The sequence below is a fragment of the Sinohyriopsis cumingii genome, chromosome 5 (genome assembly GCF_028554795.1).
Source record: "Sinohyriopsis cumingii isolate HCF-2022 chromosome 5, ASM2855479v2, whole genome shotgun sequence".
NCBI lineage: Eukaryota > Metazoa > Mollusca > Bivalvia > Unionida > Unionidae > Sinohyriopsis > Sinohyriopsis cumingii.
The window spans coordinates 127776411-127802368 of NC_142965.1; the positions used below are offsets into that span (position 1 = coordinate 127776411).

The 25958-nt window shown below is 37.4% G+C and overlaps 1 protein-coding gene across 2 annotated transcripts in view; it reads right to left on the reverse strand.

Moving 5' to 3' along the window:
- LOC149800165 (cytosolic phospholipase A2-like) overlaps positions 1-12088 on the reverse strand; it is a 64206-nt gene extending 52118 nt beyond the window's left edge. The window contains exons 1-2 of one of the 2 annotated variants that reach the window (XR_016421337.1): positions 11815-12088; positions 3765-3789 (exon numbers count right to left, since the gene is read on the reverse strand). Coding sequence is in view for 1 of the 2 variants with exons in the window: in XM_089959771.1 (XP_089815897.1) it covers positions 3765-3789; positions 11815-11822 (33 nt within the window). In the remaining variant the exon portion in view is untranslated. The remainder of the gene's footprint in view (positions 1-3764; positions 3790-11814) is intronic. The other variant, XM_089959771.1, reaches the window with a different exon arrangement.
- Positions 12089-25958: the final 13870 nt, after the last annotated feature.

Consider the following 25958-nt stretch of genomic DNA (forward strand, 5'->3'; position numbering starts at 1 on the left):
GATGATATGGTAAGAAAAATAAATTAATTATAAACAATGTGACAAAAATATCTAAGCGCGACCTTGATCTAGATGCTGAATTTATCATGACATTAAAACAACAACTGAATGATCACTGTGCGATCTGTTACACAGTAATGTAGTGTAGTTTTTTTGTAATCGCAATAACGGGTTTCATGGCAGTTGTTAGAGTAATTTTCATTATTTAACGCAGCTATCACGCTTGGTAATCTTGCAACCCATTCGCGATATCCTATAATTTTCTGAATTATTTCCTTTGCATATTGATATCCAAATAACCACTCAGCAAGTGTTCGATTAAATCGTTCAACAATTGCCTGATCACCATGAATTGCAGTATGTCCTCGTCTGATTTTGACATTGTGTTGCTTCATCAACGATGATACTGCACCAAGAAATTCCTTGCCAGAATCAACCTGTAATGGTTGGGGCCATTGTAAGGGTCCTCGTTGATAAATTCGTCCAAAAGCAGAAGAAACTTCAGTTGCTGTTTTAGTTGATAATGGTTCTGCTTCATTATATCTACTTGCAACATCAACGACAATTAATGCGCATTTGTACGTTAATTGAATTCTTTTATGTGGTAAGAAGAAAATATCTGCTTGATGAACTTCACTAGGAGTGCTGACATCAAAATGTGCATTAGGTAAATAAATTTGCCATATTGCCTGTTGTGCTAACCATTTTTCAGCAACAGAACGTGTAACATTTGCTGCATTGCGAGTTTGCTAATCGCTGCTCTACCTTTTCAATATCCTCTTGGGCTATACTAAAGTGATTGCATTATTTCAATAATCGGATGATTAATTACCGGCACCAAAAGAAAATGTACTTTTCATCGCAGACCTTACCAACCACTTAGCTAATGATTCTCTGAAAGATTTATATTTTATAGAATTTAATGCATTAATTAATTTTATGTAGTTGTTCTAAATATTTACTTTTATAAGCTATATCATGAATATGTCATACTCGATCAATAGCGTTTATAAGATACTCACCAGGTATTGGTTGATCTTGTTCATCAAGTCGGATATGAAGTCGTGTTCCAGGACCACAATAACTATATCCTGGAAGGTATTATTGTCCAGGATATTTAGCCCATGGAGTTCCAGACAATTTTCCTAATGAAGCAGCAATATCACCACCAGACACTTTGTGTCCTGACAGTGTCACTGAGATAAATTTATATTTGTGTACCACATTTCACACACTTACCTGTAAGTGCACGAGTTTTATTTTTTGTTATTATTGTAGTCAGTCCACGCGTGGGCGTCGATGCTTTACATCGATTGCAATATAAATTCTTATTATTTATATTTCTTCAACATGGATGTTATTGTTTTCTCAGCTACACGAAAGCAATAACCAGTCAAACATATTTCAGCATTACCGAATTCCATCAGAATGATAATAAAAGGTCCGTCCGGATCGGGTAAAACACAATTGTTACTCAACCTAATAATGAGATGGCTCAAGTAGGATAAGTTGTATTTAGAAACATCATTCATTAATGATCAGCGATGTTATAATATACTTAAAGATTTTAATGAAAACGCAAAACTGTTAAATGAAGACGGTGATGATGTTATTACTTTTAATACAGATATTAATGAAGCACCATCCGTAGACGACCTTGTTGGATTTATTAATAATTTAGTAGAATATGACGACGTAATGCTGACAAGCAATCGAATCCAGCAAGAATATATTCTCGAGGCAGACATTAAAATACCGATGTAATTTATGTTACTCAACGATATACACAAATACCTAAAGTGATCAGAGATATCTGCAATATTATAGTTGTATTTAATGGAGTCGATACACATACACTAAAAAATATTCATCAGACTTGGTGTAGTGATGATATGGATATCATTAAATTTAAAAACGTCTTTGGACATGCGCAATCTGCTCCGCACGGATTTATAACAATAAATTTACATGATACCCGATCACGATATCGTATAGGTCTTGATAAAATATTTGGATGAAAGACTGATAATTATAGCAACAGAAGATGTGAGCGACCTCGATAAAACAAAACGCGCATACATATTTTGAAAAACACGAACGACAACGATAAAGAAACAAAAAAAAAAAAAACGAACCCAATTAGAGAAACTCTCGACAAGTTAGAGGCTTCGGTTAGGTGTTATTGACTTTTTATTTTCATTTTCGTAGGAACCTTTATTTTTCAAAAATGACGTTCCAGCAAAACGTCCGTTCACCTCTTCTGCAGCTGTTACAGTTAAGTTCAGACTTAAAACATTTTAATGGTCTACTTTTCGTCAGATTTCATTAAACTAGGAACCATTTACACTGTTTGAAGTCTTAAAATTAAGACTAAACATAGAACATTTGTTTGGTAGTTAAAAGCCAGATCACTGTAATCACGGCTTAAATGTAAGCTCAGACTTAAGTTCGTTTGGTGAAATCTGAGACTGAGTTCCGAATTCTGGACTTACGATCAAGATCAAACACAAAGTCTCTTGGTGAAAGCCAGCAGTTTAGAAAATAGAGGATCATGGGAAGAAAAGCCTTATGTTCATCATTCAAAATTCGTCGTAATTTAAGACATGACTGTCAGAGTATTTGATTCTGCGCTTTCGCTTGAGATCTGGTTTCCATAACGTTTATAGATACCGTATCTAGTCTACCGGGATAATGGTTGCCGTGATTCGCTAAGCTCAGAAATACCTGTGTAGGGGCTCCATCTCTTATCACATTATTAATTTTTAAATGTCAATTGAGAAAGAGTGGAGTTAGGGCCAGCGAAAGAGACTTATTGGTCACTAGAATTCACCTAATATAAACTATATGACTTAGAACAACCCAATTTTGAATTGGTCATTCCCATAGCTGCAACATCTGAGTGTACGTTTCTAAAGTCATTTGTCTCAAGCATTCTTTACTGTAACATGGACGTCAGTGGTAATACTGCAGGCTTGTATAACCTCAATGTAGGCTTTGTCAATAAGATGTTACATTTGAAAATGTCCCTGGTGTGATCCAAAATGTTGTCAGTTCATTCACATGATCTAGAATTCGAGAATACTCTAGTACATTGCTGGTTTCGTGTCACTAGTGTCAGCCACAGACATTACATTGCAAAAAGCATAGAGCTCCTAAATAAATGCCATGTGAATAACTGGACTCTCCCTATAAAAGAAATGGTCTAAGTAAAGAACTTTCATACCTTAAATATCCAGAGAAGAATTCACTTTATTCCATAACATATTGCTAAATTTTTTGTTTCAAAGATTCAATGTTTAAAATATGGCAGAAAAAATGGATCACATATCTGCCTAAAAGACTCACCAAAACAGTTGCTAGCCTTCCTTACTAATTACGTAATTGTGGAAATATATTCTTTTAATGATGACGACTCTAAGTCTTCTTAATTTAGACAAGCATCCCAGAGAAAAACAAAAAAAGATCTAACAACTCAAAGAGTTGGTATTACTCAAAATAAATGCTAACCTGATACAGCATCCGTCAAGGAAACATAATATGGGAACGATTCTCTTTCTACATAAAATCATAAGGAATAAAGTATTAGACAAGCTAAAACATATAACCATTTTTACATTGTATCGACTTTTAAAATCTTACCAATTTTTACTTGATTACATTAAACGGTTTTCAAGCAATTCTGCTCACACATACAGACATAGAGATATACACCTGTATTTTCAATACCCCGACCCTAACATACGTATTCTACACAGATTGCTTACCTCATATTTCTGGTATGGGTCACACCTGAAAAGAAGGCCAAAATTAGCCAAAATGAAAATGAAAACAGAAATAAAAAATCAAAGTGCTTTAAAAAAGAGATAATGAATAATCACAGATGAATAATTATAATTTACAACCATTGCATTCTTTGTTATAAATTTACACATTTGCTCGTTGTCAGTATATATATACACTGTATATATATTGTTATGTATGTATATATATTTGATTTAATTTATATCTGGTTTAATTGTTTGTAAGCTTTTAAATACTGTTATTTTTTTATTTCATTATATGTCAAAATAATGTAGTTCTGTTTACTAGGAACTCGATACTTTTTCCTGAAAATAGTTTGAACTTGACTGTTCATTTTTGTAAACACATAAAGCTGACCTAGTTCCCGACCTTAATTCAAAATTAGTAATAGTGACGTCAATTTCTTTTTATTGTGGGAATAATAAGAGTGACATCAACCCTGTATTGAATACGTGACCCTTATCCGGGCATGTTTTGCGCGATGTCCAAGTTTTAAACCACTTTGTTTAGAGAAATAATCTTAGTAGGGCTTCTAAACACTGAGACGCAAAGATGTTTCTTTTGTTGTGTCATTCTGTGAATTACATTTAAATGTTTATTCGAATTATTCGGATTCTAAGAGGATTAATTCGTTTCTCTGGAAATATTTTGAGTGCTCATACAGAATTCTTGAACAAAGACATTTGATAAAACTTTTATTTGAATTTTCAACACTGAGTGTTACTTCTTGTGTTTCTACAAGGAATTGTAGACCACAACACAATATATGATACATCATAATTCATCGCCTTCCATCTTGGATTCTTCGTCGGGACTCGAACTTGATTTCATTAGAACATTTCAATATTAAGAATTCTAAAATTTTATTCGTGGATTATTCTTGGATTATTTTTGGATTTGATTCTTAAAACCGTAAGTTCTTATGTTGTCATTTTTACTGTATTTTCCAGGGAAATAAATAACAAAATCTTCAAAGCTTATTGTTTCCACTCTTTCTTGTGTTACTGTCTATTCGAGCCTAAAAAACGTATATATATATATATATATATATATATATATATATATATATATATATATATATATATATAGAGAGAGAGAGAGAGAGAGAGAGAGAGAGAGAGAGAGTTATAAATATACATCAGACAGAACAGAAAGTGCTATCACTGGATTATATAGGAGATTGCTTGATAATAGGAGGCATAATTAATATTTAATACAAATAATAATATCGTACAGGCTAGAGAATTTCGATTAAATAACACATTTTTGGGGGGGATGTGTGCTTAGTCGTGATGAAAGATGGGCTGGTGTGTCCAGGCTAGGCGATGGGTGCCGTTTACCCCACAGACCTGGGTTCGAATCTCTGTCGAGTACGAATTTCTCTAACCTTTATGATATCATTATTTGTATTAAATATTAATTCTGCCTACTATAATCAAGCATTCTCCTGTAGAATCCAAGGATAACACTTTCCGTTCTGTCCGATGAATATTTATATTTCTCTATAATTAATAATATAGACCTTGATTTCTTTCGTAAGAATCCGTAATGACTCTAGATAGGTAAGAATTAATTACTGGGTCGTCATACGAGTGTCTGCTACACACGAATGCATATAACAAATAATGCAGCATCATTTTTGGTGATGTGTGCTTAGTCGTAACGCAATATGGGCTGGTGTGCGTAGGCAAGGCGATGATTGCCTTTTACCCGCGAACCTAGGTTCAAATCTCCGTAGAATACGAATTAAAACTTCTATAACCTGTATGATAGTAGTATTTGTATTAAAAAATAGATAAATAATTACATTTATATTAAACTTATAGTTTAAGTATAGGTATAACAATTTCAATAGACAATTTGATGGTCTAATTCAACACTCCGCATAACAATCAGAAGGACCTTGTGTCAACAAACCATAAAACAATTACTTAAACCCTTTGTCAACAAACCGCATAACAATCAGAAGGACCTTGTGTCAACAAACCATAAAACAATTACTTAAACCCTTTGTCAACAAACCGCATAACAATCAGAAGGACCTTGTGTCAACAAACCATAAAACAATTACTTAAACCCTTTGTCAACAAACCGCATGACAATCAGAAGGACCCTGTGTCAACAAACCGCATGACAGTCACAAGGACCCTGTGTCAACAAACCGCATGACAATCACAAGGACCCTGTGTCAACAAACCGAATGACAGTCACAAGGACCCTGTGTCATCAAACTGTATGGCAATCACGATGCCACTGTGTTAACAAAACCACATGATAATCACAATGCCACTGTGTTAACAAAACCAAATGATAATCACAATGCCACTGTGTTAACAAACCGCATGACATTCACAATGATACTTTGTACAGACCGCATTCAGTGACAAGGAAAAAGTGCAGTTAAGGTAACAGACCATATAACATAACATGTCTGTGCCATTTTGTATTCCGTACACTCTTACTCTGTATTCCCTACACTCTCACTATGTAATCCGTACACTGTTACTATGTATTCCCTACACTCTTACGTTGTATTCCATACACTCTAACTATGTATTCCCTACACTCTCACTATGTATTCCGTACACTATTAATATGTATTCACTACACGTACTATGTATTCACTACACTCTTACTATGTATTTCGTACACTCTTAACATGTATTCCGTACACTCTTACTATGTATTCCCTACACTATTACTATGCATTACGTACTCTCTTACTATGTATTCCCTACACTTTTACTATGTATTCCCTACACTCTTACTATGTATTCCCTACACTCTTACTATGTATTCCCTACACTCTTACTATGTATTCTCCTACTATGTATTCCGTACACTGTTAATATGTATTCCCTACACTCTTACTATGTATTCACTATACTCTTTCTATGTGTTCACTACACTCTTAAGTTGCATTCCCTACACTCTTACTATGTGTTATCTACACTCTTACTATGTATTCCCTACACTCTTACTATGTGTTCCCTACACTCTTACTATGTATTCCCTACACTCTTACTATGTATTCCCTACACTCTTACTATGTGTTCCCTACACTCTTACTATGTATTCCCTACACTCTTACTATGTATTCCCTACACTCTTACTATGTATTCCCTACGCTCTTACTATATATACCCTACACTCTTACGATAGATACCGTACACTCTTACCGTTTATTCGATAAAACTCTTTATGTGTGTATTCCGTATACTCTTACTGTCTATTCCGTAAACTCTTGCTGTGTATTCCATACACTCTTGATGTGTATCCCATACATGCTTACTTTGCATTCCATACACTCTTACTATGTATTCCGTACCCTATTACGATGTATTACCTACCCTATTACGATGTATTCCGTAGTCTTGCTATATATTCTGTACACTCGTACTATATATTTCGAACACTGTTACTATATATTTCAAACACTGTTACTATATATTTCGAACACTGTTACTTTGTTTTCTGTACTCTCCTGCTATAAGTTTGTAATCTCTTACTAAGTAGATATTACAGAAAATGCAAACTGCCGATAAATCTGACTATTCAAGTTTTTAGTTATTATTTTACAATGCCATCCCAAGGTCATCTTAAGTGTAATATAATTCTCTTTATTCGTTCAATTAATAGAGAGCTTTTCGAAAACAAATTAGCATAGTTATTGAAATAGTTATCAACTCTTCCTTTAAAAAAGAGCACCGTCAGATTTTTTATTTATATAAAAATGGAAACACAAAGGGACAGTTGCTAAATACGGAACATTGACAAACCTCGCAGACTATTGGTTGAAATAATGGGAAAAGTCCTTCCTTTGCTATTCAATGCGTACCTTATATACCCGTATATCTTAATCTGCCGCTGATGGATGCATCCGCAGATCAGGGTCGTTATAGTTTGTTCAATTGATTACTCCTGTAACACTGTATAGACCTAAATCTGCCTGCACATTATGCAACAGCAGATCTGGGACCATACAGTTTGCTGATGGACGTATAATCTAGTATGTTAGACAACAATTAAAACCAACAGGAAATCCCCGTTAAGGAAGGATGTAGGTAGTTATTGTACCATATACTAGCATGTATCTTCTATTGTTTTGAGCTCTCAATACATTGCCACAGTTTATATATATCTGCAACGTCCTTTGTATCAAAAAGTTTCTTGTTATCATTAATTTGTTTTGTAATTTTTAGTAGCTCTTGATGTGATATCACAACACATAATTGCTAAATTATTATGAACTTGTTTTCTCCAAGTTTTGATATATTTCAAAATAATTACCATAAAAAATTATTACGTATTTGAGCGTTTACTTGTTTTGTACCCACCGTGTACTTGCTTCATTGGATTTTTTTCTGATTAATCTGATAATTTTGTCATATAGTTGTTAATTAAATTTGATTTATTATTTAGGGACTGGGCTAATTCATCCACATTATCATCTTCATCTTATCTTTCTCTGAGGATTTAAAAATAAAATCACTTTAACCCTTTAATTACATTTCTGTCAATTGCTCAATTATAGACTGACTTCATATATTCTTTCACCGTTCCGGTGGTCTAAGGGGTTAAAGCGCCCGCCTCGGAGGAGGTCGAGGGTTTGAATCCCGGCCGAGTCATGCCAAAACGTATACAAATGGTACTAACAGCTGCCATTTCTAGGCGCTCAGCATTAAAAGGTTAGCGTTAGGACTGGTCAGCCTGGTGCCAGAACAATGTGTCTCGGTAGGACATGATGCTACGTGTATGTGGTATAATGCGCCAGTGCTATATATCTCTATAAAATACCACACTACAGACATCGCAGCGATATGACTGGAAATTTGTTAAAGCTATGTTAAAAAATATAAAATAAACTAAAATAAACTCACAAACATAAACAATCAATTGTATTTTCGGGAACTACTCAAAATACAGACTTTACAGTCATATCATATCTTGTCCTTCTTTATCTTTAATGCTCATATTTAGTATGTTGATAGATCCTTGTTGCTATTGCTACGATGGACTATTAGCATTGTATGAAATTTAATCACCCTGAGGTATATATTAAAATAAACTAATTAAATAATTAGACGTTGAAGCGGAACTAACGTTGTAGTATTTTGTAGTGTCAACTATATCATCGATGAAAATATTCACAAGGTATTTTTGAAAAGCCCACAAACTGTTCGTGATTTAGTGGATGTCTTTATCGATCTCTGACCATTGAGTCCTAATACTTTAGGGTCAAGTAGGTGATATACACTGTATAATTATTGATATTATGTAGAACATATTATTATTATTATTATCATTTTGACCATTGGTAATTGGTAATTGACCATTGGTAATTGCCACTTACAGAAATTATTCCTTGTAGTGAGGCTGCATTTCTGCTAGCTCTCGTTGCCCGCTCGATGGTTTCGCCAGAATATTTTCCTTATATTTTGATAATTTTGTTAGTTAATTGTCCATGATTTATATCTAATGTAGAACGGCTATCATTTCACTTGTAATAATTATCTAGACTGAAGTGCTGACTGACTAAGTGTGTTGTGATGGAGGAAAAGGTTCTTCAGACAGATCATTAGATACGGGATGTAACAAAGTATGGGATGTAAGGCTTGAAATTTTTCAACCACCTCGTACAATATTAATATTAATATTAATTCCTTAGTTAAAAGGGTAACTCAATTTATCCTCTTTAGATATTCACGTAATATGCTTTGAAACCCTCGAAAAACATTCATTAATCGTCATTACGTACAGGTACCAATATTAATTATTTATTCAGTGCTGTTAATCTGCATTGCTAGAACACATATTAGAAACAAGAATAAAACAAATACAAAAATCGAGAAGTAACTTGAATTGAACTACATGACATACTATTTCAGTCCACCATTCCAAAATAAAATATAATAAAATAAATTGTACTTAATCGTTATTAAGCTCGGAATACATACATACATACATACATACATACATACTGTCACGGATTTAAACTCTTTTACTTATTTAACACATGTATTCAGGTTTCGTTTTTTTGTGTACAACGATACCCGAGGGTGATTTATGTATTTTGTGTCGTATTTTGAAATAATGAGTTTGGTTCGTCCCATGCCGCACATGCGAAGTGCTTTCGATGGGATGAACCAAATGCCTACATTGCACAGACTGTCTTGTATAAAAACCTCACCGTATGTACATTTCTTTACAATGCGAAATAGTCTTGTAAGCGGTCAGTCTGCTTCAAGGACTTGCACATCTTCAGCTGTAGTTCTGTCCGTGACTAGCGTGCCTGTCTGTGACCGGAGTGTCTCTGTCTGTGGCCAGAGAGTCTGTGTCTGTGACCAGAGTGTCTGTGTCTGGAGTGACCGGAATGTCTGTGTCTGTGATTGGAGTGTCTAATGTCCAGTGTCCGAGGTGTCCAGAGGGTCTAATGTCCGGAGTGTCCGGAATGTCTACTGTCTGATGTCCGGGGTGTCCGGAATGTCTACTGTCTGTGACCGGAATGTCTGTGTCTGTGATTGGAGTGTCTAATGTTCAGTGTCCGGGGTGTCCGGAGGGTCTAATGTCCATGGTGTCCTGAATGTCTACTGTCTACTGTCTAATGTCCGGGGTGTCCAGAATGTCTACTGTCTGTGACCGGAGTGTCTCTGTCTGTGACCGGAGTGTCTCTGTCTGTGACCAGAGTGTCTGTGTCTGGAGCGACCAGAGTGTCTCTGTCTGTACCTGTGTCTGGAGTGACCAGAGTGTCTTTGTCTGAAGTGACCAGGTTGTGTAATGTCCGGGGTGTCCGGAGTGTCTAATGTTCGGAGTGTTCGGAGTGTCCGGAGTCTATAGCAGCTGTGAAGCTGGACTGGAGCAGCCGCGGAGCTGAACCAGTGTCCTGATGACGGACTGTATCTCCGAACATGTAATTACTTAGCCATGGGCTAATTATGGGGTTCGTAAAGCCCAGTGTATCTTTCGGGACTGTAAAGATAAGTTGTATATCTGTCCCTCTTTGGTATCACCATAATTTCGCTACCTGAGTGAATGTATTTTACTGCATGAGTAAAATTTTACATCCTTTACTACCTGAGTAAACTATATCCATCGTTTCATTGTCAAATCGTTGTGAACCATTCACCCCTTGTCTTTATATTTGCTAAATTAATTTATTTGTATTTTTCATCATTAAGTCTGTGCGTTCTTATGTTAATCAAATCCAATACTTGGATTATATATATATATATATATATATATATATATATATATATATATATATATATATATATATATATATATATATATATATATATATACGCACATTTTCATAATTAGTTGCTCATTCAAGTCATCCATTATTATACATTGTATTTATATCATCGTCAAAAGTGTTCTGCTGTGAATCCGAAAATCCCACCCGGTTATCTTGTTACAGATACATACATACATACATACATACATACATACATACATACATACATACATACATACATTCACGCACACACACACACACACACGGGGCCCCGAGTAGCCGAGTGGTCAAAAGCGCTCTCCATTACGGATCACTGCCATCTCACCTCTGTCTGCGTAGGTTCGAGTCTCGGATTCGGCCAATGTGGGTATGTGAAAAAGCTCGCCAGTAGCTTCTCGAGAGTCGGTGGTTCTTTCCGGGGATATCTCAAGTTCTTCCTCCACCATTAATACTGGCCGCCTTGTATAGCCTATCATGTGCTGAAAAATGGCGTTAAACCCTACAACAACAACATTCATACACATACATACATACATACATACATCCCTCCCTCCATTCATCCATCCATCCGTCCGTCCGTCCGTTCGTACATACATACATGCATGCATACATACATACAGACATGCATGCATACACACACACACACATACATACATACATACATACATACATACATACATACATCCATCCATCGATGCATCCATCCATCCATCGATCTATCCGTGCATACATACATGCATACATACATACACTTTAAAAATATTACTATTACTCACTCGTTCATTGTGCAGTTCTGTGCTCTAGACTGAGGTGACCCTGAAGATGTCAATATCTTGTTTTAGTCGGAGACTGGAGATGAATCTTTCTAATTGGGTTTTATACTCAGAAAATTTGTGTTGGTCAATGAAGAGCAATATGATTTCATAATTTTCCTAACACTGAATGATGGTTAAAAGGAAAATATATGTATATCCTACTGTTGCATTGCTCTGCTTGTTTCCTATATACAAAACTACACATGTTTCCATCGGTGACGTCTGAATAATATGGGGCAGTGATATGTAGAGGCCTTCAGGCCGCTACGTATTCATACGCCACGGCAAACAAACACTTTAAACATACTCAGAGCAAATCATGAATACGTTTCTGTATTTATCACATGCCCCTCCTTTACACTTTAAAAATAGTATTTTAGCCATATAGTGTTAACGGAATTTAAAATAAATTGTCATTTATAAAGGTTCGATTAAATGCTTTTAGTAAGAAGGATGAGCTGGATTCATTGAAAAGATTTTAATAACTCCCTATTTGGAGGTGTGATGAACAAATAAAGGGATACGTTTGGAAAAGCGGATCAGCCATGTAAGGTTATAAGTGTATGTAGTTAGAGAACAACGTGACCCTGACATGCAAGCATGTTATTTGGAATACACTGTTAGCAGTTAGGTTTGCAACATTAGGTAAGTATCATACATGGATGCTTTGGTTTGGTTTGGTGCACAGCAACACAGACAGGTTAAATAGGCAATTGGAATAAAGTGCCTTGCTCGAGAACACACCACGGTTGCTGGCCATTGTTGGTCCTGTGGTATGATGCTAACCCTCGCCCTTTCGGACGTGAGTCCGGCACGGTAACCAGTAAGTCACCGCAGCTCCGAACAGGGATGGAAATACTCAGAATAATTCCACCAGAACTACGAAATAGTCAGAAGACTCTCCATGAATTCCGGCTCAACATTGACGGTCGGTTCGGCAAGTAACTTGTGACTTCAAATTCTGCTTGCAGACGGACTTCTTTATTTCAGCAATAGTTTAAACCGCTCCGGTGGCCTAGTGGTTAGATCGTCCGCCTCGGATGCGGGAGGTCGTGTTTTCGATCCCCGGCCGAGTCATAACAAAGACTTACAAAAATGGTACTAACAGCTGCCTCGCTTGGCGCTCAGCATTGAGAGGTTAGTGGTAGGTCTTGTCGGCCTGGTGTCAGGATAATGTGACTGGGTGGGACATCATGCTACATGTCTGCGGCATGATGCCCCAATGCTAGACATCACTATAAACTGCCACACTGCAGACATCGTAGCGATATGACGGAAAAAATGTTAAAGCTACGTTAAAAATCCAAACCACACGCACACACACACACACACACACAGCAATAGTTAAAACTGAAAATGTGGGAGACGTAGAAGTCTTGAGTTCGGTAATTATACGAAAGCCACATTATATTTCCTCAATTTTGTTCCTATTCATCGCAAAGCCGTTGGTGCAAATCTAAGCCTACCTGCAATTGTTACTTTAAAAGTATTAAAGATTTAATGGAATGTCATAGGAATGGGTCACATATTCTAGTCAGGAAGGTCATATATGCTTCATTGTTTCACTACTACTTTTGTATCGTTTAAATATAAATTTTAAAATTCGCCAGTAGGAGGAACATCATATGCATACAAAGGCACTTGGTAAGTGTGAGCATTATATCAGGAACCAAATGTAGCAAATCATGCATAAGCTCTGTAAGAAAATTAACTTGGTCTGACGTAAGTAATTAATGTTCCCAACTGTCGATATTAGGCAAAGTCGATAAAACCTGTGACAACATGACAATATTATGTCTTACGATAAATAATTTTTTTAAGAAAATTGATAGGCGTTTGTGTCCGCTCTACAGTGTTGTGTTTTGCATAGAGTTTGATTTTCAAAGTGAAAGAATTTCAAAGATTTTCCTGATCGATTATCTTGGCCATTTAAAAAGAACTTCTGTATCTTAGGTATTTTTGAAAGAGTTTTTAATTCAGTTTATTTTGGTATGTGATTGATTTGGGTTCCAAAGTGTAAGGCTTGGCCTTACTTCATATGTGTTCCTGTAAAATAACTGTTAGCCCCGCTTAGTTATTTTCGCTACCTGAACTTCAAAAGTAAATTGTAGCAGAAGCAGTTAGTAGTGAAGTGGGATACCCTAGCGTCAATGGGAATTAGCATTACAGAGACCCCTGGGACACTCTAGTGTCAATGGAAAATTAACATGGAGAAAAATCGTGGGACAATCTAGCGTCAAGGGGAATTTAACATGGGAATAAATCGTGGGACTGTCTAGCGTCAAGGGTAATTGAACATGGGAATAAATCGTGGGACTGTCTAGCGTAAAGGGAAATTGAATATGGGAATAAATCGTGGGACTGTCTAGCGTCAAGGGGAATTGAACATGGTGGGATTGTCTAGGGACAATGATGGTAGAGGGTCAAACACAACAAAGACAGAAACATACATAGGCTAGTACAAGCGTGAGATTTATATATAAAGCATTACCAAGACCTGAAATCTTGCTGGGGTGTTCAAAAATTTGCATAATTGTAATGATGCTATAAATAGCTATAATCAAGGAAATGCTCAACGACAAAATGGATGTGACTAAAAGTAACGCTAAAATGACGAAATTGTCCCAGAATTTAAAGGAAAATAAACATAAACCCGAAAATTAAGTTACAGTGGTTTAGACTAAAATGGATAAAATTAGTAACTACTTACAATATCAACTTGTGTGACGATCGTGGATAAATACCTATGTATCTATAATCAGCTGAAATTCCTATGAAATCCCACTATCTATTTATAGCTCCAACTTGTGGGTTATTCCTTTGGAAAATCCCACAATCTTTTTATAGCCTCAGCTTGAGTGACGTTCCTGTTTATGAATTCTAGTATATATGCATAGCTACAAAATGTGGAAATCCCCAAGTCGATATTTATAGTCTCAAAATTTCCAGCGTCAGTGACGTCACTGTACTGAACACTAGGGGATAAATGGCAACAGTGTTGCAAGTGGCTGACCTGAATACGCGCTACTGTAGGTAGGTAGATAGAGTGTATCTGATACGGATAAAGTGAGTTTTATAGGGACAAACAGAGACCAATACACACACACACACACACACAACATACGCTCGCAGACACACGCACACACACACGCACACACACACACACACAGAGGGAAGAGGAAAAAACAAACCCCAAATATACTATCAACACAGAGGGGAGATAATACAAACCCCAAATAAACTATCCACACAAACGTACGCGAACGCATACAAACCCCAAATATACTATCCACACAAGGTCGCTAGCGCATACAAACCCCAAATATACTATCCACACTCGGAAGGAAGAAGAAAAAACAACCAAATATACGATCTACACAACGAACGCTAACACACACACACACACACACACACACACACGCGCGCGCGCACACACACCACAGAGGGAAGAAGAAAACCATTATACACTATCCACACGGATTGAAGAAATAACCCTTTATATATATACTATCAACAGAGAGTGAAGAAAATAACCCATTATATTCCATCAACACAGAGTGAAGAAGAAAAAGTTTTTTTGAAAGCACCTAAGCCCTCACCTGCAATGACCAACTCTGCCAAACACCTACACCCCACCCCACCCCACTCCCAACACTACAAAACCCATTTAACCCGTTATTTTATGGCATCAGTGTGTGATTTAGGAAACATCAAGACACAAAATGATGGATGAATAGACTGACTATTGTTTACGGACTTGCATGCCTAAAGAGCGTGCGTCAAGGAAAACATCCTTCCATTTCAATTCTAACTAAAACATGATTAAGAGGGATAGAGAGGTGAAAGAGCACAATTTCATAAAGTGTGAGTACAAACAAAACACGCCATCCTTATTATACAATGTCAAGAACAAGAGACACTTACGTTTTCTTTCTGGTCTATTCTCTTTTAGAAGGTAGTATGAAATTTCACATTAGGGCCAACGCATCGGCTCACATTGTCAATTTTTCCATTTCCATGTCTTTACTGGCACAAGTTCTTCATCATCTTCAATTTCTTCTTCTTCTTCTGAATCCCTCTTCTCTGTTTCGTCTTGTTTCTGTTTCTTCTCTTTTCTCGTAGGGCACTCTGAATTCCAGTGTCCTTTCTCCTGACAACGATATTAGGTATCTTGACTTTTGTCTCTCTTTCTTAGACGAAGCAGGTATTTTGGAGACAAATACCCATTTACCTTTGCAGATATAGCAAACTTCATTAGCACACACTTTCGTATGACTCTCATCAAATCAACGACCAAAAGAGTAAGTTTTGTTGCCACTTTCGCCTGTGAATTATGCTTTCGTATGACTTGTAGCAAATATTTGACCAGCAGGTCGATCTGTGCTGACTCTTCCATCTTCTTGATCGTTTGAGAGTGGAATGAATACTCTGACGCTAAGACACTCTCCTTATATACAGGGACCTGCTGCGTATGAAACCTAGTCAAATGTAATTTTGCAATGAGATGAAACGATTTCATTGAGGAAGTAAAAGGCAATGATGTACCGTATCGCCTCACACAAAACCTGAAGTGTTAGCTCAGATCCGTGTCAGCGATTTCCAAGACGACATAACTGAGCTTTCATCAATGCTCTCCATTTATGTCACAAAACCACGAGTCCTGATTCACGCCAAAAGAAATTTCGTTCGGTCTATAAAAAATAGTATCACAGCTGAGAAACGCAAAAACGAACTTCCAGAAAACTGAGAACGACGGCTTACACCTACAACGTGAAATGTATGAGTTCAAGTAGTGCGTAAAACTTAGTCAAATTAAATTTTTATAGTCAAGACGAAACGATCTCTTTTCGAAGAAGAAAGCAGACACCAAGCGACAATGGCGATCCGTGTCACACAACACTTTTGAAAATGTATATGATCAGAGGTTTGTTCTAGCGATCTGCACGGTTAAATTAAATGTTGATGTATTTTGTAATAAGACGGACACAATTTCCATGGGATCGCCCATGGAACCATTGTTCGTGCATTAGTGTAATTTTTTAAAATATTTTTTTATATAAATCGCCTATAGGATAGACCCAGTAAAGCATGGCCATTCTCGTCACTGTGTGAATAGCTACTCAAGTCAATTCGAAGTGAACGCGGTAAGAAAATAAGTATAGCCAACGAAATGGCTTACAACGGGTGATGCATTGTTTTGTTCTAGGACTGTGTGGCATAATAATCCCTATGTTCTTGCGTTGTTACCATTACAGTGCAGACAGACTGAAATGTGAACTTACGAGCCCTCTTTGTGTGTGTTGTACCATTTCTTCTTACCACATCAAAATACTGAGCGTCACAGTATTGGTTCGCGTTTTCAAGCTGACCATTTTTTTTATATCTCACTTAAACATTTTAACATAAACACTCACACTCACATCGGTAGAGTCAGAACAGATGTGTTACAGTATTGAGGGGCATGTTATCTTTTTTTTTTTCAAACTAATAAATTTGGGGTTTGTATGAAGTAAAGAACCGAAAGTACAGTGAAACTCAAGGATGATGACCCAGTCTGTCTGTCTATTGATGCGTGTATTTACTTAAGAAGAAATATGACCTCTAAAACACAAAGTGATACGGCAAGCATGATTAGAATGAACATAACGATGTTTTCCTTCACGCCCGTGTAATTTAGAGCTTCAATCCTCTTTGAAGACAAACTTGGTCTCCTTTTGTAGGGCTTGAAATAATAAAAAACCTGAAAAAATCTTAAGCACTTTGCTGTAGATAATTTCATCAACAGACTAAACAACATAAATACCGTTACAACACTAGAAAGCCTTAAATCTTCTATCAAAAGGAAATGCATCAAAAATTAAAGATTAACGATAACTAACCAATGAAACCGAATTTAACAAAGGCAGTGACATGTGAAGAAATGGCTCTCACTTTGGAAAGGTAGGCGAATGTACTCTGTCATGCACCATCAACTTGAAAAAAAATTATAAACAGAGAGAAACCTGAATTCAAAATTCAGTTGTTTTTTTTCTTCTTCAAAATTGTTTCGTTTCTTTTTTCTTTTTTTTGAACAAATCTAAGCACTAATATAGAGTGGAAAAGGGAAAATGCACATACGAGCTTTGATATCTCTGAAAAAATGAGGGGATATTCCTAACGTTCATAACCACCTATGGACTTGGACTTGTCTGTGACTTATCCACAAAACAAGATGTACATATTTCTGGTCAAGCTGCAAGTGTGTGCGTGTTTTTGAAAATGGTAAAAAAATGGATATACAACTTTCTCGCGACACTTATATAGTGAAGAGTCTGTGCAAGTGTCAAAAGCCAAAGTCATATAAGTTTTGTATTTTGTACGGCTTGTAAAGATTTCCACTTTAGAAAATGTGAAGTATCACAAGTTATTATCACAAACAGAAGTGGAACATAGGGGCTTGCAAGAAAGAAAATAACCCAGACAGTTGGTGTCATCAAGAGTGCTAGAGACGGTACCCGAACTTGCTTGCTTGCTTACTTGAATTAAAGTGATTTTCGCTCTAATGGAGCATATATCACTGGTTTAATAACGCACCGCGTGATTTTTAATTACTCCTGGTGCAGGAAAGAGAGCCTCATCTCCCAGGCTTTTATGTACTCACAGACTACTTTTAAATTTAGCCACTCAGGTGTAGGACTAACTAGTCCTTAACAACCTGACTGAAAGGCTTTAAACATGAGTGGGAATAGTCTCACCACACACTCATTTTTCTGTCCGAGCGTGGTAAAGGAGGAAAAAAGGTGCTCAAAAAGACAGCCATGGGTGTTAAGTACTCAACAAAACGCTAGCCCATACTTATTTCAAATCAAGTCCCGTTTTTGGTAATGGACAGTAAAAAGTACCAATAATGTGTTAACCACTTGTGGAATTAGTTCAAATCTAACGAGTCTGTTAAATTTCCTACTTCCTAACATATCTATCTAATATTAGTACTTAGTGTACATAAAAATAGCCATACTGATCTTATTTAAATTATTATGTCTAAGAGACATATACCAGTTTGGTCACTGTTAAGTTTAAAAAGTTAAGTTTGTTGCGGTGTTCCAATTGGTCAAGTTTGTTTCGAGAATAGTTTAGTCAAGGAGGGATACCAAGCCAAATATGGTTCCCTAGTTAATAAAAAGCAATCTTTTGGAGCCCTAAAAAAGACTGTTTTCTCTGTTAGAAGGTAACACGTCTCTCTTTTGCTTTCACGTTCTTTCCCGCACTCCTAGTCTCATGATTCTTGATATCAGGAAATGCGTAGCCATGATGGGCGGTAATGTAAGCAGCGGCTTCTACCAGTTGACTGAGGGGGTATCCAGTTTAGGTTTGTCTGTAGAATTGGGGAAGAACTCTGACCCTGATCCCCATTGAGAAGGTCTTGGTTTAAAGGTGTCTAGAGATTTGTAGGCAACGTATTGTATGGCTCTAATAAACTACCCTGCTTTGTTGACGTCATACAATGCTTGATCTAGTCCCATTTCGGTGTACTTCTCAACGAGGGTCAGCGTCCCCCTCCTCCTCCTCAACCGCCTCAATTTCCTCTTCTGGGTCTGATACTAATTCTTTAGTTGAGGTAGATAGTTTCAAATCCGCTGCTATGGTGTCTGTCGCTGTTATTGTTGTTGTGGTTGTTCTTTCAGCTGAGATTGCCTGTAGTATCGGAGTGAGAAAAGAACGTTGTTGTTGTAGGGTTTAACGCCATTTTTCAGCACGCGATAGGCTATACATGGCGGCCAGTATTAATGGTGGAGGAAGAACCCGGGAAAAACCCGGAAAGAACCACCGACCCACGAGAAGCTACTGGCAAGCTTTCTCACATACCCACATTAGCCGAATCCGAGACTCGAACCCACGCAGACAAAGGTGAGATGACAGTGATCCGTAACGGAGAGCGCTTTAGACCACTCGGCCACTCGGGGCCCCAGAAAAGAACGTAGTGCCTCTGATAATTACATTTGAGTTTGCCATACCGTTTGTCTAACATAATTGGCCCTTTGTTTTGCCACCACTCTTTCCGGGGCAGGTTGTTTGTTAGGTATATTCGGCAATTGACTAGATGTTATTTGTGTTCTCGAGGTGGTTGGAGTGCTAACTGGCTAGGTCTGCATTTCTTGCTCCCGCTGCTGTTGCGTATATTTCTTCCCTCCACGCCGAGTTCTGGGCCTAATTCTTTTAATTTCGTTGTACCCGAACTTACATTATCAATATTATCACCAACAAAAAAAAACCGCACAAACCTAAAAAAAACACTCACTCACTTTTTTACAGAACATTAGTATTTTTAAAATTTTGATAAGCGACGGAAACGAAGGACTTAGAGTCGCACTTTCTAGCCAAGATAAAGAAATCATGTGCTGATAGACTCACTTCTGTATTTTTTCTTCTAACTGACTAACATATCATAGGCAATGGAATGTTATTTCTTTTCGAGAGTATGGGGTAGCCCTGAATTTTTTTTTTTTTTGGAACTTGAAGCTATGGCGATCGCTTAGGTTATAAGATGGCGGCCTCCTCTGACGATAGGCTTTCTCACAGGATAAGGTCTGCTTCTTCGGAAAAGAGAAGAAGAACTCTTTGGTGTCGATACAACTGTTGACAAAGCCTCTGTCAGGTTCATGCTGCTGCTGTTGCTGCTCTCTCTGCTGTTTATGAAGTCTGTACTTCTCCATCCATTCTTCTTTCTCCTTCTTGAATTCCTCCTTGAAGAGCTCTTCTTTCAGGTCTTCAGTGACTTTTAGCATTCTCACATTTTCTATCTCTTCTGGCTTCGGTATAAGACTGTGTGCAAATTCACGTAGGCTTCGTTTAGCTTAGCTAGTTTGGAGCACATCTTCGTAGGAGGATGAGTTAACAATGGATGGGCAGACTGGAAACTTCCCCGGTTCTTAAAGTCAAAGCGCGGACGTGAAGGAAAACATTACTACACGGTTTTCTAGCCGGAACGTTCAAATAGTGTTATGGGAGGGATAGAGAGAAGTCAAAGAGCATGAATCAACATTCCTATAGCCAAACAAACCACAAAGGCATTTTTTTCTTCAAAACACAACATTTTTTTATTTATACTAACAAAAAACTCTAACATTTTTTTTAACAATAATCCAACACTATTAACATCTAACATTTTTTTCAAATACCAAACATTTTTTTTCAATTTACACTCTACTTTAAACAGAGCTGACAACGTTGTGAATGAAATTGTGATTTCCACTGTTGGAAGTCATTAGGCAATTGATGGACACTACGTTTCCTAGTTAGAGACAAAAGATAAGCATACTGGTCACAAAACCATCGATGTACTTTCACATCGTTTCTAGAAGAATGACGAGGATCAAAATGAGTCACTAAATGTTCTAAAGAATAGCCCAGGCTGCAATGATGCAGAAAATACACACAGTACTGTCCACACACCAAGGAATATGTGCCTTGTTATTTCACATTATTGAATCGTGTGGTCTGAGCATTTCTTCTCATAAAGTCAATGATATCGTCTTCCAAAGGGGGCAGTCCATAGGAATCAAAATATTCCACACATCCTTCTTGAGGAATGTAGACGGCTACCCAGTGGGTTCCTGGGAGATGACTGTCGTCCGTGTTGATCACATAAGCTTGATGGTTTTGAGGTGTGCAATGAGGGAGTTCATCTTTAGCACAGACGACAGGATTCCAAGAAGCAGTGTACAAACTGTGGTTCAAAAGGTAATAAAGTTCTCAGGTATCCATTTTTTGTTTTTTTTTTCTTTTTCACAGGTAACGATAAGTGATCAATTCGATCCTGACTTTTTGCTTGAAAATGTCTGACAAATAACCGTTTCTTCGCCTTGTCTCCCAACTCTGATCCAACAGAGCTTCGATGCGATGGATCTCTTGAGTTGTTAATGGAGGACAATAATGTTCACGCAAGCCTTTATACCACTGTTGTAACACGTCTTCTTCCGAGATGAGACTCCAAGCTTCGTCCAGATATTCGTCCAATTTTTCTTCTTGACTCAGCATCAGGCATTTATCGTGTTGAATTTCACTGGGATGATCGTTATGACATCCATAGCAATCTTTCTTGATCAATTCCTTAATTTTTTTTCTGTCAAGACTATAGCATAACAGGAAACTAAATGTGATTCTTGTTCTGGCCATCTAGACTTCATCATGATGACTTCTTCGTCTTTGTCTTGGGGTTCTCCTTCCTCAGGATCTTCACATTCCATGTCCAAAGAATCCCTACAAAACAAACAAAGATAAAAGTCTTCCATGACTTCTAATAGTCTAGAATGACTTCTCTCAAACTGTTGGTTTATATCGTATTGTCCAATTAAGCATACAGGATGACGTTCACCGTATTATCTGCGCGTAGATTTTCTGCAAACTGAAATTCCACACGCATCTGGCCGGATTTTATAGGGTGAAAATGTCCCTCGTCGCTGTCTTGACTTACAATTCGTTAGAGAACCGTTTTCGAAAATGGAGTTTCACTGTAACTTTCCCTTTGAAGAATGGAATATTTTGTCCCAGATCTCCTTTTATAGCAATGTTGACAGTGTCTAAATACTACTTACTGACGGGCAAAGAGTGAGGATGTACAAATTCACTGTGTACGTGATAGGTGTTTGCACCTTCCTGGTCATTGTTTGTGGTACTATCCACTTTGAAAGGAATGACACGCAGTAACGGAACAGAGGTGTGTCCGACCACGTTGTACTCCACCACATCGGAATACACAAAGATCAAATTAAGTCCTTGGTTCAGTTCTACCGGGTTTCCAAAAGCTCTGTAAAAATCCATATTACTTTTTATCTTGGGGCTCATATTGTTTGCGACCATTTCTGCATGTCCACCCAAAATTTCAAACAAACTACCATTGAACCTGAGGGACAATGTGTCCGTATCTTGAAATTTGATCACGAGACGATGAGCCACTTTATGGTACTCAATCTTCACACTCTGTTCAGTGCCTTGCCAAAGGCTAAGTTGAACCTGTCCGCAATAGTGTCCACCAAATGTTCACCACTAAAATAATAACCTGAAGGAATTTTCAAGGTGTAGATAATGAAGGCTGGATTGCTGGCTGTCTTGTGTCCCCTAAAAACCCGATTTTGTTGATTTCTTCCTCCAATTGGGCATTCAGGATTTCCACCTCGAAAGTGTTTTGCTTTTCGGTGATGTTTTTGATTTGTGTTGGGTGAATGATTTCCACTAAAGCCACTTCCCAATGGGCTTCGTGATCTAACTGGATGGTCTGAGGTAATTTGACCGTGTAACAGCACAACGTGTTGTTGGGAAACACCTCCATGGAACTGTCACTGGGTAAGGTTAAGTAAAATTGGTTGTTATTGCTCATAATTCCAGAGTTTTGTGGCTCTCCGAGGCGATACTGGAAGTTAGAGGAGTGTCTCCGCCCAAAATGGGGTTGTTGTTGGAGTGGTGACTGGCACTGACACTGGACACAACGTTCCCGTTGTTCCCGTTCGAGGAGAATTTCAGGGAGGGATTAGGAAGCAGGTAACCGATGTAACTGCTCAATACAATGGTCCACAAGTGTTTGTCTCCTTGTTGCAAACTCAGATTGGCAATGGCTGCATCGATGACACAATACACCACGAAGGTTTGGCAGAAAAAGACGATTTGCGTTTTAGGCACACGTTTTCCATACCACACCAACAAGGGTTGTGTTTGTAAATCTTGCAGAGAAGAATTGGGTGAAGGAGTGATCGCAGTAGCTGAATCTGTGTGAAAGGGCATGATGGTCACTTCTTTTTATAATGCGAAGCGTCGATGCAAGAATCAAAACTGGGTGGATATCCTTTCCAACGTACTTTGACTTCTTTGACACGTCGTTTGCCCACTTTACGGTTTCTGCGTTTGACAATGCCTTTGATGTCGTACACGTCGTTTTTTTTTTGGTGACACGACTTGATTTGAAATAAGTACGGGCTAGCGTTTTGTTGAGTACTTAACACCCATGGCTGTCTTTTTGAGCACCTTTTTCCTCCTTTACCACGCTCGGACAGAAAAATGAGTGTGTGGTGAGACTATTCCCACTCATGTTTAAAGCCTTTCAGTCAGGTTGTTAAGGACTAGTTAGTCCTACACCTGAGTGGCTAAATTTAAAAGTAGTCTGTGAGTACATAAAAGCCTGGGAGATGAGGCTCTCTTTCCTGCACCAGGAGTAATTAAAAATCACGCGGTGCGTTATTAAACCAGTGATATATGCTCCATTAGAGCGAAAATCACTTTAATTCAAGTAAGCAAGCAAGCAAGTTCGGGTACCGTCTCTAGCACTCTTGATGACACCAACTGTCTGGGTTATTTTCTTTCTTGCAAGCCCCTATGTTCCACTTCTGTTTGTGATAATAACTTGTGATACTTCACATTTTCTAAAGTGGAAATCTTTACAAGCCGTACAAAATACAAAACTTATATGACTTTGGCTTTTGACACTTGCACAGACTCTTCACTTTATAAGTGTCGCGAGAAAATTGTATATCCATTTTTTTACCATTTTCAAAAACACGCACACACTTGCAGCTTGACCAGAAATATGTACATCTTGTTTTGTGGATAAGTCACAGACAAGTCCAAGTCCACAGGTGGTTATGAACGTTAGGAATATCCGCTCATTTTTTCAGAAATATCAAAACTCGTATGTGCATTTTCCCTTTTCCACTCTATATTAGTGCTTAGATTTGTTCAAAAAAAAGAAAAAAGAAACGAAACAATTTTGAAGAAGAAAAAAAACAACTGAATTTTGAATTCAGGTTTCTCTCTGTTTATAATTTTTTTTCAAGTTGATGGTGCATGACAGAGTACATTCGCCTACCTTTCCAAAGTGAGAGCCATTTCTTCACATGTCACTGCCTTTGTTAAATTCGGTTTCATTGGTTAGTTATCGTTAATCTTTAATTTTTGATGCATTTCCTTTTGATAGAAGATTTAAGGCTTTCTAGTGTTGTAACGGTATTTATGTTGTTTAGTCTGTTGATGAAATTATCTACAGCAAAGTGCTTAAGATTTTTTCAGGTTTTTTATTATTTCAAGCCCTACAAAAGGAGACCAAGTTTGTCTTCAAAGAGGATTGAAGCTCTAAATTACACGGGCGTGAAGGAAAACATCGTTATGTTCATTCTAATCATGCTTGCCGTATCACTTTGTGTTTTAGAGGTCATATTTCTTCTTAAGTAAATACACGCATCAATAGACAGACAGACTGGGTCATCATCCTTGAGTTTCACTGTACTTTCGGTTCTTTACTTCATACAAACCCCAAATTTATTAGTTTGAAAAAAAAAAGATAACATGCCCCTCAATACTGTAACACATCTGTTCTGACTCTACCGATGTGAGTGTGAGTGTTTATGTTAAAATGTTTAAGTGAGATATAAAAAAATGGTCAGCTTGAAAACGCGAACCAATACTGTGACGCTCAGTATTTTGATGTGGTAAGAAGAAATGGTACAACACACACAAAGAGGGCTCGTAAGTTCACATTTCAGTCTGTCTGCACTGTAATGGTAACAACGCAAGAACATAGGGATTATTATGCCACACAGTCCTAGAACAAAACAATGCATCACCCGTTGTAAGCCATTTCGTTGGCTATACTTATTTTCTTACCGCGTTCACTTCGAATTGACTTGAGTAGCTATTCACACAGTGACGAGAATGGCCATGCTTTACTGGGTCTATCCTATAGGCGATTTATATAAAAAAATATTTTAAAAAATTACACTAATGCACGAACAATGGTTCCATGGGCGATCCCATGGAAATTGTGTCCGTCTTATTACAAAATACATCAACATTTAATTTAACCGTGCAGATCGCTAGAACAAACCTCTGATCATATACATTTTCAAAGTGTTGTGTGACACGGATCGCCATTGTCGCTTGGTGTCTGCTTTCTTCTTCGAAAAGAGATCGTTTCGTCTTGACTATAAAAATTTAATTTGACTAAGTTTTACGCACTACTTGAACTCATACATTTCACGTTGTAGGTGTAAGCCGTCGTTCTCAGTTTTCTGGAAGTTCGTTTTTGCGTTTCTCAGCTGTGATACTATTTTTTTATAGACCGAACGAAATTTCTTTTGGCA